Consider the following 18205-nt stretch of genomic DNA (forward strand, 5'->3'; position numbering starts at 1 on the left):
ACAGGAAAACAGAAATCTTTGATAATTTTTGACCCTACATTAGCGTCCACACTAGCCAACGATATCGTCTGTTTGCTCTAAGCACGCGCATGTCTGCCTCTTTAAACTCTCGAGTTCGTCACAGCAGGATTGATTCTGATTGGCTGTCAATGTTTTTATCATTCATCAGCTGAAAAATCATTCTGAAAGTGATTCCAACGATATCGTTTCTCTTTGCGTTTAACGTTATAGATGTGGTGTGAACTCTGCTATTCTTTAAAAGGGTCATATGATGCTATTTTATTCATTATTTTGTGTATTTTGTGTAACAGAATATGTTGACATGCTTTAATGTTCAAAAAACACATTATTTTTCAAATACTGTACATTATTGTAGGTCCTCTATGCCCCGCCTCTCTCAAACACATCGTTTTCTACAAAGCCCCTCCTTCCGACAAGCGCAGTCTGCTCTGATTGGCCAACTGACCCAGTGCATTGAGATTGGCCGAACACCGCAAGCACACATCGGAAATGTAATGCCCCTTTCCATAATCGTGAGCTTCATCTTTCAAAGTAAATGTAAAGACAGTAAATAATGTCCTTAGTTTTACCACCAGTTCAAACCTGAAAGGGGAACAGAGTCGCGTGACAGACACAGTGATGATGCTCATATGTATTTGCAGTACACAAGCCACGATTAAGAAAGCTGACTCCACTGTGATGTGACCCTGTCTCTCTCTCTCTCACACACACACACACACACACACACACACACACACACAACGCAATACTCTACACTGGCAAAACTCTGCATTTGAACAGTCAATAGCAAATACTTAAACTATTAAGAAAACATACTTACAGTAGCTGATTCAGAATAAGTGCCAGATTGTCATAGCAAAGTCGGAATTGACCCTTTTATTTTATTTATTTTTTAAATAGCCTTTGCACAGCCAGTCTTGTAGGCTACTTTCCTAGGTTCACAAAACTGTTGTCCATAAAATGCGTTGCACAAATTTGAACAACTGGGTTGTGCTGTTCTATTGTAAATAAATCTTCACAATGATTCCTCATTGCTCTACTTTGGGAAGGCCAAATAAAGTGCTTTTGCTTTGGCACAGAAACACACAGCGTCTCCCTGACATGGCTGCATCAACACTATCGTGGTTGCTGAAACCAAGCCTTCTTTCTTTGTATGAACTTTTGGGCGGCATTATGCAAATATTTCCACATCGTGATGTAGAGATGTGGGGGCGTGTTTGAACGAGGTGTTTCAGCCCGGTCTGAATCAGCCTTCTCTTTTAGATAGAATAAATCCTTTTGTGCGAGACTTTGAGCTTTGTAACGCTGCGGATCTTATACATGCACGAATAGCTACATAACACACTAAAGAAAAGGAAAAAATATAAATTGCATAATACAGTATGACCCCTCTAATATTGAGAACGATTATTAGAACTATATCTTTATTGTTATCTTTATAGTTGTCGTGCTTGGTGTCTTAAGAATCTTTGGATAATTCAACATTAAAACAGACATGTAAAATAAGCAGCATTCTTTGGCTAAACAGATACATTTTACATATTTCACAAATCTACACAACACTAAAATAAAACTAAATTTTAACATAATTCACAGGGGGCAGCTGTGGCCTAATGGTTAGAGAATTGGACTTGTAACCCGAAGGTCGCAGGTTCGAGTCTTGGTGCTGGCAGGAGTTGTAGGTGGGTGGGGAGTGAATGAACAGTGCTCTCTTCCACCCTCAATACCCATGGCTGAAGTCCCATTGAGCAAAGCACTGAACCCCCAGTTGCTCCCTGGGCGCTGGATATAGCTGCCCACTGCTCCGGGTGTGTGTTCACGGTGTGTTCACTTCTCACTGCTAATAAACTGCAACCAGACACATCAAAATCATAACACCAATTTCCAGTATCTCCAGTCTTTCAACCCAAATTTCACAAACTTCACTTTTTCTTCCCTCTTAACTCCACCTCAATCACCTCAACGAACCATAAATATAACCAAACTCCACCCTCCCTTACAAAGAACTTTAATTTTTCTTTTCTCTGAAGTCCATGTTAATCATCTCCACGCCTCATAATGAGATCCAGAGTGCTATAAAAGAGCATCTTCTTGCTGATCCAAAAGAAAAATGCTTCTGTTGTTCTGGGTGAATCTCAGGATTTTACAAGAGAGTATATTCTAAAGCTTTTAGAACAACAATTGAAAGTCTTCATATCTTTTTATTTATATTATAAGTGACAACAGTATAATGAATCCAGTATTTTTCAGTAATGAGCTTTAATTATAATTAAAACTTGGCCAATACTAATGACCTGCACACTAGTAAAGACTATAAATAATTGACTTGAATTGATTAATCCTGCTCCGATCCCAGCAATGATGATAATACACTGCCTGGAAAAATTTGCACAATCTAATATTTTATTAGATCCCCTTAAGCTTTGATTACATTGTGTATTCGTGGAATCAAGAGTTTAACTAATTTTGGCTGAATATGTATGTAGTTAGGTATGTCATACAACCAGGCCTAAATATTTAGACTCTAAATATTGCTACAAAAACTATGCAGCTTTATTGCAGTGTTGTTGATATTTGTACACTGAAAAAAAAAATCATGTTCATGGAAAGTCTAGCGAACCATAGAATATCATGCACTTTCACAACTAAATAAATGTTTTCCTTTATTGAATAGTAAAAACTGGCCCTTTTCTCTGTATCAGTTTTTGCACTGGTGATTCTTTTTAACTAACTTTTTTATTTATACCAAACAAGGCCATAATCATGTCTAGAACATTGGGGAGACCAATTGTTTTGAGGAAAGTATACAGATCTGGGCCTATATTCATGAAAATCTTAGTGCTAAGAGTTGCTCCTAGTAAAAAAATTCTAAGAAAATTCTTAGAAATAAGTGACGTGACATACAGCCAAGTATGGTGTCCCATACTAAGAATTCATGCTCTGCATTTAACCCATCCAAAAGTGCACACACACACAGCAGTGAACACACACACACCGTGAACACACACCCGGAGCAGTGGGCAGCCATTTATGCTGCGGCGCCCGTTGCAAATCTTAACCCTTAAAAGAGGTCTTAAGGTCCAAAATTCTTAGGAGTACGGACAAGGACTTTTAAGAGGCTTAAGAGTTACTTTAACAGAGGAGAAAATGGCCTAAAGAATAAGAGGGAGAAGAAATGTGTTGCAGACAATGGATGACAGTGAATTAATTAGACGCTACAGATTAGATCGTGCAGGAATTATGTTTGTGACCGATCTTATTAGAGTAAAACTAACACCTCCAACACAGCGCAGAAATGCCATAGCGCCAGAAATGAAAGTAATCATGACTTTAAGATATTTAGTGCAACTGGGAAAATGCAACTATGCAGCAGTGATGATTCAGGTCTGTCAAAACCTTCTATAAGCACAGACAATTACAGCACTTTCAGATCCTCTTATTGTTTCGCAGTTCATTGAATTTCCACTGGCCATTCCCACCTTGCAGGCTCAAAAAACGGCATTTGCATATAGCAGGCTTTGCTGGTGTTGTCTGAGTAATTGATGGAACCCACGTCCGAATTATTGCACATGATCATCATGCAAGGCTGTGAGCACTTCTGTCTGAAGAACCTGGGGCAGCAGTAGCTGCAAGACCTTTTCAGTGCTGCCAGGGACGTGTGTCTTCCTTTATAGGACCCCCTCATAGACTACTAGGTCTGCCCATTGATGGACAAGCTCCACAACAGCAGGGGACTCAGTGGACCTCTCTGGGGCTGTAGGAGGACTACCCCTCTTCCAATATACAAGGAAGGCCTTCAAAACAGGATCCTCAGCCTGCAAAAGTTGGAGATTTGCCCTAGTTCTTGTAGGGCATGCATCTATGGCCTGTATTTCAACAGAAGGGGACACGACCACACTCTTAATTTCGGCTGGCACAAAGATCCCCGACGTAATCTCATCCATAGAGACTGGGACTGGTGGTGCCGGCAAGCGGGATAGTGCGTCCGCATTCTTGTTACATACGCCAGGACGGTACTCGATGGTGAAATCAAAAAGAGATAGTTGCGCAGCCCAACGTTGCTCTACAGCTCCTAACTTAGCTGTCCGTAAGTAACAGAGCGGATTATTATCGGTCAGAACAGTAAATTTGGTACCGAGCAGATAATCCCGAAACTTGTCTGTTACTGCCCACTTAAGTGCCAACAGTTCAAGTTTCATGGCTGAGTAGTTATCCATGTTTCACTCAGTTGGTCGCAAGCCCCTGCTTGCATACGCGACTGGACGCCGAGGTCCTCCGTCCTGCTCTTGAGATAAAACGGCACCAAGCCCCAGCCCACTAGCATCTACCTCGAGGACGAATGGTTTACTAAAGTCGGCGTAACCCAAAACTGGTGTGCTTATCAATTTGTCCCTCAAAGTATTGAACGCTTGATTACAACCCCAGTCCCAATGGTCCCGCAAAGTGGCATTACGTCCCATCCTATTTCTGTTAGGGTGTGGCTGGAGCTTTGCCACCAATTTATGTAGAGGAGCCGCATACCTCGCAAACCCCTGCACAAAACGCCGATAATACGATGCAAACCCAAGGAACGATCGCAACTCTGCGAATGTAGATGGAGTGCTCCAATCCCTAACTGCGCTGATCTTGTCAGGGTCTGTAGAAACCCCAGAGGCTGAAACAACATGGCCCAAGAACTTTACTTCAGGCTGAAAAATATGACACTTCTTTAGTTTAAGCTTAAGATCGTGCTCGCGTAGACGACTGAATACTGACTCCAAACGTTCCAGATGTTGTTTGAACGTGGATGAAAAAACGACCACATCATCTAAGTACAGGAGAAGGGAATGGAAACGCTGGTCCCCAAATATTCTTTCCATCAGCCGCTGAAAAGTCCCGGGTGCGTTGCACAACCCATATGGCATCCTCTGGAACTCAAACAGGCCAAAGGGCGTGCAAAAAGCGGTTTTAGCCCGATCCCTTTCAGCAACTGACACCTGATTATAACCACTCGCAAGGTCAAGAGTGGAGAAGAGAGACGCACCTGTGAGGGCATCCAAAGATTCCTCAATTCTCGGCAAAGGAAAGGCCTCTTTCCTAGTCTTTGCGTTTAGTTGTCTATAGTCAACACAAAGACGAATAGATCCATCTTTTTTCTCCACCACCACGATGGGTGAGGAATAAGGACTACAGCTTGGTTTTACCACTCCCTGATCTAACAGCTCCTGGATATGAGTCTTCACTACATCATACTGGGATGGTGGAAGTCGTCTATAGCGCTGCCGCACCGGAATGTTGTCAGTCAAAGGAATCTCATGCTCGATCAAGTCAGTACAGCCTAAAAGTGCCTCACTACAGCTAAAAGTGTCACTATACTTCTGAAGTAAAGACTTTGCTTCCCATTGCTCAGACTCAGTTAAATTAGGCCAGGAAAGGTCCGCAAACCCCAGCGAGGGAGTTGTAGCAGCCTCCATTGTCCGAATAAACGCGACAGGGCCTTGGGTGCCATTTTCTTCCTGGAAGCAGATGGATTTACTAGCGGAATGTGCAGTGATCAAATACATTTCCCCCAACAGGGTACGTGGTTTTTATCCACCGATCTACCTGGCCCACGTTAACAACTGGCACTTGTGTACAGTACCATTTTCCAATGGGGAGCAAGGAGATTGGAACAATTAAGTCTAGTGGCAACTGCCACCCTGTCCCTGCTGGTTCTAACAGTACAGAAGAAATCAATGGGCCAAGCCCCTGCCTACAGGTGGCTGACACAAACTTTAAAGATCCAGCTGGAACACAGATAGAGGACCCAGGGGCAGTCAAAACCCTGCCTAGAACACCAGACGTAGAAAAGTCCTCGAAGCGTTGACACGCTAATAAGGCATGTTCCCAAATTGCTGGGACTATTAACCCGGAAGTAAACAAACTTGCACCGTCTTGGCAAAAAAACTCTTGCAGGCAGCAACGGAGGACATTCATCCCGATCAATCCTGGGACAGAGTCCTTGTTTGTCTTAAGTCTGGAGTCCGGTGGATCTTGAACCACCAAGACGCCTATGGAAGGAAGAACTTTTCCTAAGACTTCTACATCCAATTCTAAGTATCCTCGATATGGGATATCTAGGCCATTGGCTGCTTTTAATTGTAACCAACCACAAGAACGTAACTGATCACACCCCAAGACTCGAAAATGGTCATTAAAGAAGGACTCCGTGATAGTAGATACCATAGAACCGGTATCTATAATACAAGTAACAGTTACACCGCCCATCTGAACATCTGCCACTGGACACATCGCCCACCAATGCAGAAGGACAGGACAAAAAGAGATATAAACGAGTCTGAGCCCATCAAACCCCCTTCCAGTGCTTGGCTCCATGCACTAGAGGGTGCTAGTTTCCCTGTTGCCTGCTGGAAGAGTCATCCCTCCCATTCCCAATGGGCAGCCTAGGCCCAACCCCCACACGCTGTGTCTGCCGGGAGCCAACCGGACAATCCCTAGCCATATGGCCTACTTGCTCACAACGCAGACAAATAGGTCTGCCATCCACATCAAAACGAAACCGCCTCTGATGATTGGTCTGCCTATTTGGTAGATTGGATGGCCCTGAGCCAGAGGACAGATGTTTAAGAATAGTATCTAATTGGGCCTGCTGCCTACGCAAACAGTCTTTGAGCTCGGTCAATTCATTACTTTGTTGTGCTACAACAACCTGAGCTTCTGCCTGCTGCGCTCCCACCACCCTTGAACTAGCGTCGCACGAAAAAGCCCTTGCACGAACAGGACGAGGCCCCTCACCATCATCGGCCCAAGCGAAATGCCTCACGACGCAAGTCCAAAAGGAGGAATCAGGATTAAGGCGGATGTATTGTTTTAAATTCTCTACGCCTCTAATTCTCTATGTCTCTAACGTTTTCTACAAATTGATCACGGAGAACACAATCAGGTTTAGCAATTGCAGTTGTATTTTTACGTTGTGCGACTTCCATAAGTGACATTAATGAGTGTGAAAATTCACGCAACGTTTCTCCCTCCCGTTGACGACATTGGAAAAATTTTTGTTGAGCGTCAATATAAGAGTGGCTACAGCCAAAAGTCTCAGTCAGTATAGAGAAAATATTCTCAGGCTCGGATCTAACTGGAGCTGGATGGAGTTTAATTTCTAGCTTCGCCTCCCCATCCAGAAGATCATACACGAAATGCGCCTGCTCACCTATGGACATATGCCTAACCTGTAAACATCGACGGACCTCTTCAATCCATTCCTCCACCGGAGGAGACTCTGAACTACCAGAGAACCTAGGATATTTACGTTCTCTAGGAACATACACATATCTTAATCCGGAAGACCCTGGCTCCTGAGTATTTGGCTCTTGGCGATTTGACTCTTGCTGACTCTGCTCTCCCTGTTCTACAGCCCCAGCAGATGCTACATTTCCCTGACGTAGCCTTTCATTGTCAACCTGCAACTGTTTAATCTGCTCCATTAGCTGCCCGACCCGTTCCTCCAAATTCTGGGACATTTCGAACCGAACAAAGCCAGAAGGGAAGAAGAGAGGGAAAAAAAAAGTTTTTTTTTTTTTTTTTTTTTTTTTTTAAATATGCACAAACCACTGGTCACTTGCAGAACCGCCGTCCAGGCCCAGTCCTCAACCACTGCTTTTCCTGTACTCTACCTGCACTCAATACATACACACAAAAAAAAAAAAAAAAAACAACAACAACAACAAATTACACCAGTCCCAATCGCACCCTGCCGACTACGCCAAATGTAACCCCTAGGGGGCCTTGTCAAACCAGTCAAACAACAATCTAAATTTTATATATTCACAAGCAGGCTATCCCAATAAAGGGAAATAAAAGGAGAGAGAGGGACTGGAGTATTATAAAAATAGAAACAGTTTATTTTATTTTTCTCCAGTTAGACACACTTAAAATAACAAACATTAGGCCTCTGGTCAACAAATTCAGGGACAGGGACAACAAAGTGAAAATCAAAGTGTGTAAATGAATAACAAAAATCAGCAAAACTCAATCAACAAACACAGAATAAATAAGGCACATCACAAATCATATGCACATAAAACAAAATAAATTTACACTCAGCAAACCAGTGACCACACAACAAAATTGTTATCCCCCCCCCCCAGGATATTGCACCAACCCAATGGCCCAAGATACAAACATAAAACATACAGCAACACACACAGAGGAAGACTAATGAGCAACACAGTGGGCCTCCATCCCACACACACACACACAACTGAATACTAAAAACAGGGCACAGGAAAAACAGTGGCCAAGATGGCATATGACGGTCCTCCTGTATGAACACGGACCGCAGCGTCGAACCAAGAGCTTGTTTAGTTGTAATACTGTAGCAATCGCCTTATTCCGTCTGGTTTTTACTCATACATTCCCAGGCCAATATTCTCAGCACAACAAACAGCACTCGGCAAACTTGTAGTGGTCATACTATAAATCAGTGAACTTTCATTGAAACACACAGACACAATCCGTAGCCGGTGAAGGCTCGTGAAGACAGAGCTAGATGTAACCACGGCACTGAATAACCGCACAAACACCAAGTCAAGATCAACTCGTACAACCAACCAAGAGTCCAAGGAACCAAGAATCTATAGTAAAACACTAATCAGAGAAACCGCCAGCTTGCTACATTTAAAGGTGCAACGCCAAATGCCCACCACCTGATTCAATCAAGGCGCAATTCCCGCTGCCTACGCCCTACCCGCTACATTCACCCACCCTTAAATGTCACCGTCCCGGTGACTAGGGCAAGAGTCAAACCCAAGGCCTAAAACCAGTGCTATGGGAGGAGATAGTCAAAGCGCTTTCTGCCAAGGCCACAGGTGGTCTTCTGACAGTCGTGCATGGGAGGTTGTGAGGATTGGGATGGTGGCCTGCATTTGTTCTATCAGTTCTCCTTGAAACAAGGGTTTTACCAGATGTTGATACTTCCCCCTTCAACACCAAAGGAGTCACGTATTAAATGTTGAGGTGTGCTCTGCCCCTGCTGTTCAAGAGCTAGAGGCTGCGACACTCCAAACTCAGTGGAAGGTATTGATCCTCTTACAGGAGGTGCATCAATTGCCACCAATACTCCAAAATCATCACCTTCATCCATACTGCCATCAACATCATCCCCTATGAAATTTGGCATGTTTACATTAAGCATCTCACCCCCATATACAAGATGTGGTAAACCTGGGTCAGTTGGGAGGGGGCGCAGTTCTTTCCGATTGATATTCTTCTCGGGACCTAACTGATCTCTTGGCCTAATTTTTATAAAGTGTACCAACCTCATCAAGGCACCTCACAATCTCATACACCACATTTTCCCAATGATCACTAATCTTGTGCCGTCCATGCGGGTGACTGCGACGATACACCAGTGTACCAGGGGGCAGGAGTGGCAAAGGAGCCAAATGATTCTTTGCTCGTTGTTGAGCGGCTGCCTCCAAATGAGCCCGGGCCTGGCTATAGATTGCTGAGAGATGCTTCTGGTGTTCTTTAACCCACTCGGCAGTAGTAGAGTCTGATGGAATATCAATTGTGCCCAACAAGGAATCAAGTGGAAGAGTGGGCTTACGCCCAAACATCAGTTCATACGGAGAAAACCCCGTAGACTGATGGACTGTGGTGTTATAAGCAAACAAAACCTGTGGCAGATGGTACGGCCACCGTCTCTTCTTTTCAGGAGGTAGTGTACGAAGCAAGTCATGCAATGTGCGATTAAATCGCTCACATTGTCCATTGCCTTCTGGATGATATGGGCTAGTGCGAGATTTACGAATTCCATACACTCTGCACAATTGTTGGAACAGCTCACCTTCAAAATTTCGCCCTTGATCAGTATGGATACGTAGTGGAACACCATAAGTGTAAAACCACTGCTCTGTCAAGACTCAAGCTACCGTTGACGACTACTGGTCTGCTGTAGGATATGCCTGTGCAAATTTAGAGAACACATCAGTAACAACCAAAAGATTCTCTTTCCCATCACTAGATTTTTCCAATATGGAAAAGTCAATGGCTACAATTTCTAGGGGACTTGATGCCAACAGACTACCCATAAAGGTCCTCAGTTTTGGCTGAGTTGCCTTGGCCACCACACACACCGCCGACATTCACGGCACCACCGGTCGACATCCTTCCACATAAAGGGCCAATAACATCGCTGGCGGACAAGACTAACTGTTCGATCTACCCCCTGGTGGCCATGATCATCATGCAAGGCTGTGAGCACTTCTGTCTGAAGAGCCTGGGGCAGCAGTAGCTGCAAGACCTTTTCAGTACTGCCAGGGACGTGTGTCTTCCTGTATAGGACCCCCTCATAGACTACTAGGTCTGCCCATTGACGGACAAGCTCCACAACAGCAGGGGACTCAGTGGACCTCTCTGAGGCTGTAGGAGGACTACCCCTCTTCCAATATACAAGGAAGGCCTTCAAAAACAGGATCCTCAGCCTGCAAAAGTTGGAGATTTGCCCTAGTTCTTGTAGGGCATGCATCTATGGCCTGTATTTCAACAGAAGGGGACACGACCACACTCTTAATTTCGGCTGGCACAAAGATCCCCGACGTAATCTCATCCATAGAGACTGGGACTGGTGGTGCCGGCAAGCGGGATAGTGCGTCCGCATTCTTGTTACATACGCCAGGACGGTACTCGATGGTGAAATCAAAAAGAGATAGTTGCGCAGCCCAACGTTGCTCTACAGCTCCTAACTTAGCTGTCCGTAAGTAACAGAGCGGATTATTATCGGTCAGAACAGTAAATTTGGTACCGAGCAGATAATCCCGAAACTTGTCTGTTACTGCCCACTTAAGTGGCAACAGTTCAAGTTTCATGGCTGAGTAGTTATCCATGTTTCGCTCAGTTGGTCGCAAGCCCCTGCTTGCATACGCGACTGGACGCCGAGGTCCTCCGTCCTGCTCTTGAGATAAAACGGCACCAAGCCCCAGCCCACTAGCATCTACCTCAAGGACGAATGGTTTACTAAAGTCGGCGTAACCCAAAACTGGTGCGCTTATCAATTTGTCCCTCAAAGTATTGAACGCTTGATCATGAACCACAGTCCCAATGGTCCCGCAAAGTGGCATTACGTCCCATCCTATTTCTGTTAGGGTGTGGCTGGAGCTTTGCCACCAATTTATGTAGAGGAGCCGCATACCTCGCAAACCCCTGCACAAAACGCCGATAATACGATGCAAACCCAAGGAACGATCGCAACTCTGCGACTGTAGATGGAGTGCTCCAATCCCTAACTGCGCTGATCTTGTCAGGGTCTGTAGAAACCCCCAGAGGCTGAAACAAACATGGCCCAAGAACTTTACTTCAGGCTGAAAAAAATGACACTTCTTTAGTTTAAGCTTAAGACCGTGCTCGCGTAGACGACTGAATACTGACTCCAAACGTTCCAGATGTTGTTTGAACGTGGATGAAAAAACGACCACATCATCTAAGTACAGGAGAAGCGAATGGAAACGCTGGTCCCCAAATATTCTTTCCATCAGCCGCTGAAAAGTCCCGGGTGCATTGCACAACCCATATGGCATCCTCTGGAACTCAAACAGGCCAAAGGGCGTGCAAAAAAAAAAGCGGTTTTAGCCCGATCCCTTTCAGCAACTGACACCTGATTATAACCACTCGCAAGGTCAAGAGTGGAGAAGAGAGACGCACCTGTGAGGGCATCCAAAGATTCCTCAATTCTCGGCAAAGGAAAGGCCTCTTTCCTAGTCTTTGCGTTTAGTTGTCTATAGTCAACACAAAAGACGAATAGATCCATCTTTTTTCTCCACCACCACGATGGGTGAGAAATAAGGACTACAGCTCGGTTTTACCACTCCCTGATCTAACAGCTCCTGGATATGAGTCTTCACTACATCATACTGGGATGGTGGAAGTAGTCTATAGCACTGCTGCACCGGAATGTCGTCAGTCAAAGGAATCTCGTGCTTGATCAAGTCAGTACAGCCTAAAAGTGCCTCACTACAGCTAAAAGTGTCACTATACTTCTGAAGTAAAGACTTTGCTTCCCATTGCTCAGACTCAGTTAAATTAGGCCAGGAAAGGTCCGCAAACCCCAGCGAGGGAGTTGTAGCAGCCTCCATTGACCGAATAAACGCGACAGGGCCTTGGGTGCCATTTTCTTCCTGGAAGCAGATGGATTTACTAGCGGAATGTGCAGTGATCAAATACATTTCCCCCAACAGGGTACGTGGTTTTATCCACCGATCTACCTGGCCCACGTTAACAACTGGCACTTGTACGGTACCATTTCCAATGGGGAGCAAGGAGATTGGAACAATTAAGTCTGGTGGCAACTGCCACCCTGTCCCTGCTGGTTCTAACAGTACAGAAGAAATCAATGGGCCAAGCCCCTGCCTACAGGTGGCTGACACAAAACTTTAAAGATCCAGCTGGAACACAGATGGAGGACCCAGGGGCAGTCAAAACCCTGCCTAGAACACCAGACGTAGAAAAGTCCTCGAAGCGTTGACACGCTAATAAGGCATGTTCCCAAATGGCTGGGACTGTTAACCCGGGAAGTAAACAAACTTGCACCCGTCTTGGCAAAAAAAACGCTTGCAGGCAGCAACGGAGGACATTCATCCCGATCAATCCTGGGACAGAGTCCTTGTTTGTCTTAAGTCTGGAGTCCGGTGGATCTTGAACCACCAAGACACCTATGGAAGGAAGAACTTTTCCTAAGACTTCTACATCCAATTCTAAGTATCCTCGATATGGGATATCTAGGCCATTGGCTGCTTTTAACTGTAACCAACCACAAGAACGTAACTGATCACACCCCAAAACTCGAAAATGGTCATTAAAGAAGGACTCCGTGATAGTAGATACCATAGAACCGGTATCTATAAGACAAGTAACACTTACACTGCCCATCTGAACATCTGCCACTGGACATTCGCCCACCAATGCAGAAGGACAGGACAAAAGAGATATAAACGAGTCTGAGCCCATCAAACCCCCTTCCAGTGCTTGGCTCCATGCACTAGAGGGTGCTAGTTTCCCTGTTGCCTGCTGGAAGAGTCATCCCTCCCATTCCCAATGGGCAGCCTAGGCCCAACCCCCACATGCTGTGTCTGCCGGGAGCCAACCGGACAATCCCTAGCCATATGGCCTACTTGCTCACAACGCAGACAAATAGGTCTGCCATCCACATCAAAACGAAACTGCCTCTGATGATTGGTCTGCCTATTTGGTAGATTGGATGGCCCTGAGCCAGAGGACAGATATTTAAGAATAGTATCTAATTGGGCCTGCTGCCTACGCAAACAGTCTTTGAGCTCGATCAATTCATTACTTTGTTGTGCTACAACAACCTGAGCTTCTGCCTGCTGCACTCCCACCACCCTTGAACTAGCGTCACACGAAAAAGCCCTTGCACGAACAGGACGAGGCCCCTCACCATCATCGGCCCAGCGAAATGCCTCACAACGCAAGTCCAAAAAGGAGGAATCAGGATTAAGGCGGATGTATTGTTTTAATTCTCTACGCCTCTAATTCTCTATGTCTCTAACGTTTTCTACAAATTGATCACGGAGAACACAATCAGGTTTAGCAATTGCAGTTGTATTTTTACGTTGTGCGACTTCCATAAGTGACATTAATGAGTGTGAAAATTCACGCAACGTTTCTCCCTCACGTTGACGACATTGGAAAAATTTTTGTTGAGCGTCAATATAAGAGTGGCTACAGCCAAAAGTCTCAGTTAGTATAGAGAAAATATTCTCAGGCTCGGATCTAACTGGAGCTGGATGGAGTTTAATTTCTAGCTTTGCCTCCCCATCCAGAAGATCAAACACGAAATGCGCCTGCTCACCTATGGACATATGCCTAACCTGTAAACAACGACGGATCTCTTCAATCCATTCCTCCACCGGAGGAGACTCTGAACTACCAGAGAACCTAGGATATTTACGTTCTCTAGGAACATACACATATCTTAATCTGGAAGACCCTGGCTCCTGAGTATTTGGCTCTTGGCGATTTGACTCTTGCTGACTCTGCTCTCCCTGTTCTACAGCCCCAGCAGATGCTACATTTCCCTGACGTAGCCTTTCATTGTCAACCTGCAACTGTTTAATCTGCTCCATTAGCTGCCCGACCCGTTCCTCCAAATTCTGGGACATTTCGAACCGAACAAAGTCAGAAGGGAAGAAGAGAGGGAAAAAAGGTTTTTTTTTTTTTTTTTCTGTTTTTTTTTTTAAATATATACAAACCACTGGTCACTTGCAGAAGCGCCGTCCAGGCCCAGTCCTCAACCACTGCTTTTCCTGTACTCTACCTGCACTCAATACATACACACAAAAAAACAACAACAACAAATTACACACCAGTCCCAATCGCACCCTGCCGACTACGCCAAATGTAACCCCTAGGGGGCCTTGTCAAACCAGTCAACCAACAATCTAAATTTTATATATTCACAAGCAGGCTATCCCAATAAAGGGAAATAAAAGGAGAGAAATAGGGACTGGAGTATTATAAAAAATAAAAACAGTTTATTTTATTTTTCTCCAGTTAGACACACACTTAAAATAACAAACATTAGGCCTCTGGTCAACAAATTCAGGGACGGGGACAACAAAGTGCAAAATCAAAGTGTGTAAATGAATAACAAAAATCAGCAAAACTCAATCAACAAACACAGAATAAATAAGGCACATCACAAATCATATGCACAGAAAACAAAATAAATTTACACTCAGCAAACCAGTGACCACACAACAAAATTGTTATCCCCCCCCAGGATATTGCACCAACCCAATGGCCCAAGATACAAATATAAAACATACAGCAACACACATAGAGGAAGACTAATGAGCAACACAGTGGGCCTCCCTCCCACACACACACACACACACACACACACACACCACACACACACACAACTGAATACTAAAAACAGGGCACAGGAAAAACAGTGGCCAAGATGGCATATGACGGTCCTCCTGTATGAACACAGACCGCAGCGTCGAGCCAAGAGCTTGTTTAGTTGTAATACTGTAGCAATCGCCTTATTCCATCTGGTTTTTACTTTAATATTCTCAGCACAACAAACAGCACTCGGCAAACTTGTAGTGGTCATACTCTAAATCAGCGAACTTTCATTGAAACACGCAGACACAATCCGTAGCCGGTGAAGGCTCGTGAAGACAGAGCTAGATGTAACCACGGCACTGAATAACCGCACAAACACCAAGTCAAGATCAACTCGTACAACCAACCAAGAGTCCAAGGAACCAAGAATCTATAGTAAAAACACTAATCAGAGAAACCGCCAGCTTGCTACATTTAAAGGTGCAACGCCAAACACCCACCACCTGATTCAATCAAGGCGCAATTCCCGCTGCCTACGCCCTACCCGCTAGACTACGATCAAATCAACATTCAAACCCCACTTAAATAGACATGCAAGCAGTCAGTGTAATTGGAAAGAGTGGAGCATTTTTCTTATTCTTAAGCCTATAAAAACATTAAGTATGAAATTAACAGCATGGTAAGTAAAAAATAAGAATATATATATATATATATATATATATATATATATATATATATATATATATATATATATACATATAATGTGATATCTTGCTGATCCAAAAGAAAAATGCTTCTGTTGTTCTGGGTGAATCTCAGGATTTTACAAGAGAGTATATTCTAAAGCTTTTAGAACAACAATTGAAAGTCTTCATATCTTTTTATTTATATTATAAGTGACAACAGTATAATGAATCCAGTATTTTTCAGTAATGAGCTTTAATTATAATTAAAACTTGGCCAATACTAATGACCTGCACACTAGTAAAGACTATAAATTAATGACTTGAATTGATTAACCCTGCTCCGATCCCAGCAATGATGATAATACACTGCCTGGAAAATTTTGCACAATCTAATATTTTATTAGATCCTCTTAAGCTTTGATTACATTGTGTATTCGTGGAATCAAGCGTTTAACTAATTTTGGCTGAATATGTATGTAGTTAGGTATGTCATACAACCAGGCCTAAATATTTAGACTCTAAATATTGCTACAAAAACTATGCAGCTTTATTGCAGTGTTGTTGATATTTGTACACTGAAAAAAAAATCATGTTCATGGAAAGTCTAGCAAACCATAGAATATCATGCACTTTCACAACTAAATAAATGTTTTCCTTTATTGAATAGTAAAAACTGGCCCTTTTCTCTGTATCAGTTTTTGCACTGGTGATTCTTTTTAACTAACTTTTTTATTTATACCAAACAAGGCCATAATCATGTCTAGAACATTGGGGAGACCAATTGTTTTGAGGAAAATATACAGATCTGGGCCTATATTCATGAAAATTTTAGTTCTAAGAGTTGCTCCTAGTAACAAAATTCTAAGAAAATTCTTAGAAATAAGTGACGTGACATACAGCCAAGTATGGTGTCCCATACTAAGAATTCATGCTCTGCATTTAACCCATCCAAAGTGCACACACACAGCAGTGAACACACACACACCGTGAACACACACCCGGAGCAGTGGGCAGCCATTTATGCTGCGGCGCCCGGTGCAAATCTTAACCCTTAAAAGAGGTCTTAAGGTCCAAAATTGTTAGGAGTACGGACAAGGACTTTTAAGAGGCTTAAGAGTTACTTTAACAGAGGAGAAAATGGCCTAAAGAATAAGAGGGAGAAGAAGAAATGTGTTGCAGACAATGGATGACAGTGAATTAATTAGACGCTACAGATTAGATCGTGCAGGAATTATGTTTGTGACCGATCTTATTAGAGTAAAACTAACACCTCCAACACAGCGCAGAAATGCCATAGCACCAGAAATGAAAGTAATCATGACATTAAGATATTTGGCAACTGGGAAAATGCAACTATGCAGCAATGATGATTCAGGTCTGTCAAAACCTTCTATTAGCACAGACGATTACAGCACTTTCAGATCCTCTTATTGTTTTCGCAGTTCATTGCATTTCCACTGGACATTCCCACCTTGCAGGCTCAAAAAACGGCATTTGCAAATAGCAGGCTATCCTGGTGTTGTCTGAGCAATTGATGGAACCCACGTCCGAATTATTGCACCGTCAGAAGACGAGGATGGTACCATAGCATAAACGTTCAAGTTGTTTTCAGTGCTGATTATAGGATTTTGGACATTGTTTGCAAAATTCAACATTCAAACCCCACTTAAATAGACATGCAAGCAGTCAGTGTAATTGGAAAGAGCGAAGCATTTTTCTTATTCTTAAGCCTATAAAAAACATTAAGTATGAAATTAACAGCATGGTAAGTAAAAAATAAAGAATATATATACATATAATGTGAGTGAGTGAGAGAGAGAGAGAGAGAGAGTATGGTAAAACAGAAAAAAAAAAATTACGCCTGCACTTTCAAAGTGAAGGCTTAAAATAGACCCTAACCTTAAAAGTGCTCTTTAATTTCCTTATTGAACAACCAACCAATCACAGACTTCAAAAGACTGTGTCATTCCTAGCAATGGGTTCAGGCATGCCTCTTCACTAAGATGAAAGTTTTTGTCTTTTCCTCACTCAGAGTTGCTTTTAGATTGGTCCTGATGTAACAGTTAAATGTTACTTAGGGTGTTATTCTACTACCCATCATTAGGGGACACTACGGTTCTCTTATGCTAAGTTTAAATACAGTTAGAAGGTAGAAGAAGAGAGAGCAGCAGTTACAGAACCGAAGCCACAGAACCGAATGTGAGCATTATTCACAACAAGATAAGCATGGCAGAGAGCACGAGTGGGTTTCGGAAAGGTCGAAACTCTATGGATGCGGTTCTATGTCTGGAGTCTGATATCTGATATTGGTCAATAAGGAAGATTTATTAGGAGTATTTTTCGATGTGGAGAAAGCCTATGACATGATTTGAAAAGAGGGACTTCTAATTAAATTGGATAAGATGGGTATTGGTGGATGAATGTTTAACTGGATTCATAGTTTCCTTTTTGATAGATCTATTCAAGTCAGGGTGGGTTTGTCATTCTCCAAAACACATTATACTGAAAACGGTACTCCTCACCCCTACCAAAAAGTAGTATACTTCAAGTTTATTTTATTAAGTATACTTAAGTAAAGTTCAAGTATATTTTAAGTATACTTTATGTAGCAAGTATACAAATACCAGTGTTCTAGTAGTATACTTGTAAGTGTA

At 43.2% G+C, this 18205-nt stretch overlaps 1 protein-coding gene across 1 annotated transcript; it reads right to left on the reverse strand.

Annotated features, from left to right (window-relative positions):
• Positions 1-8799: 8799 nt before the first annotated feature.
• Positions 8800-10145, reverse strand: LOC122137399. The gene is made up of 4 exons (XM_042723472.1): positions 10022-10145; positions 9314-9922; positions 9092-9162; positions 8800-8979 (listed from the first exon to the last, which is right to left on the reverse strand). The coding sequence occupies exons 1-4, from the start codon at positions 10143-10145 to the stop codon at positions 8800-8802; spliced, it is 984 nt and encodes a 327-aa protein (XP_042579406.1).
• Between the last annotated feature and the right edge of the window lie 8060 nt (positions 10146-18205).

This window comes from Cyprinus carpio, chromosome B5 (assembly GCF_018340385.1).
Source record: "Cyprinus carpio isolate SPL01 chromosome B5, ASM1834038v1, whole genome shotgun sequence".
In the NCBI taxonomy this organism is placed as follows: Eukaryota; Metazoa; Chordata; class Actinopteri; order Cypriniformes; family Cyprinidae; genus Cyprinus; species Cyprinus carpio.

What these genes read in the sequence shown, in the direction of transcription:
- LOC122137399 (XM_042723472.1), bottom strand. Translation starts at nt 10,145, where the DNA reads ATGTCGGCGGTGTGTGTGGTGGCCAAGGCAACTCAGCCAAAACTGAGG. An exon ending in TTCCATATTGGAAAAATCTA is followed by an intron (nt 9,923 to 10,021) that starts GTGATGGGAAAG and finishes CGGTAGCTTGAG; the next exon opens with TCTTGACAGAGCAGTGGTTT. An exon ending in TGGCAATTGATGCACCTCCT is followed by an intron (nt 8,980 to 9,091) that starts GTAAGAGGATCA and finishes TTGGTGTTGAAG; the next exon opens with GGGGAAGTATCAACATCTGG.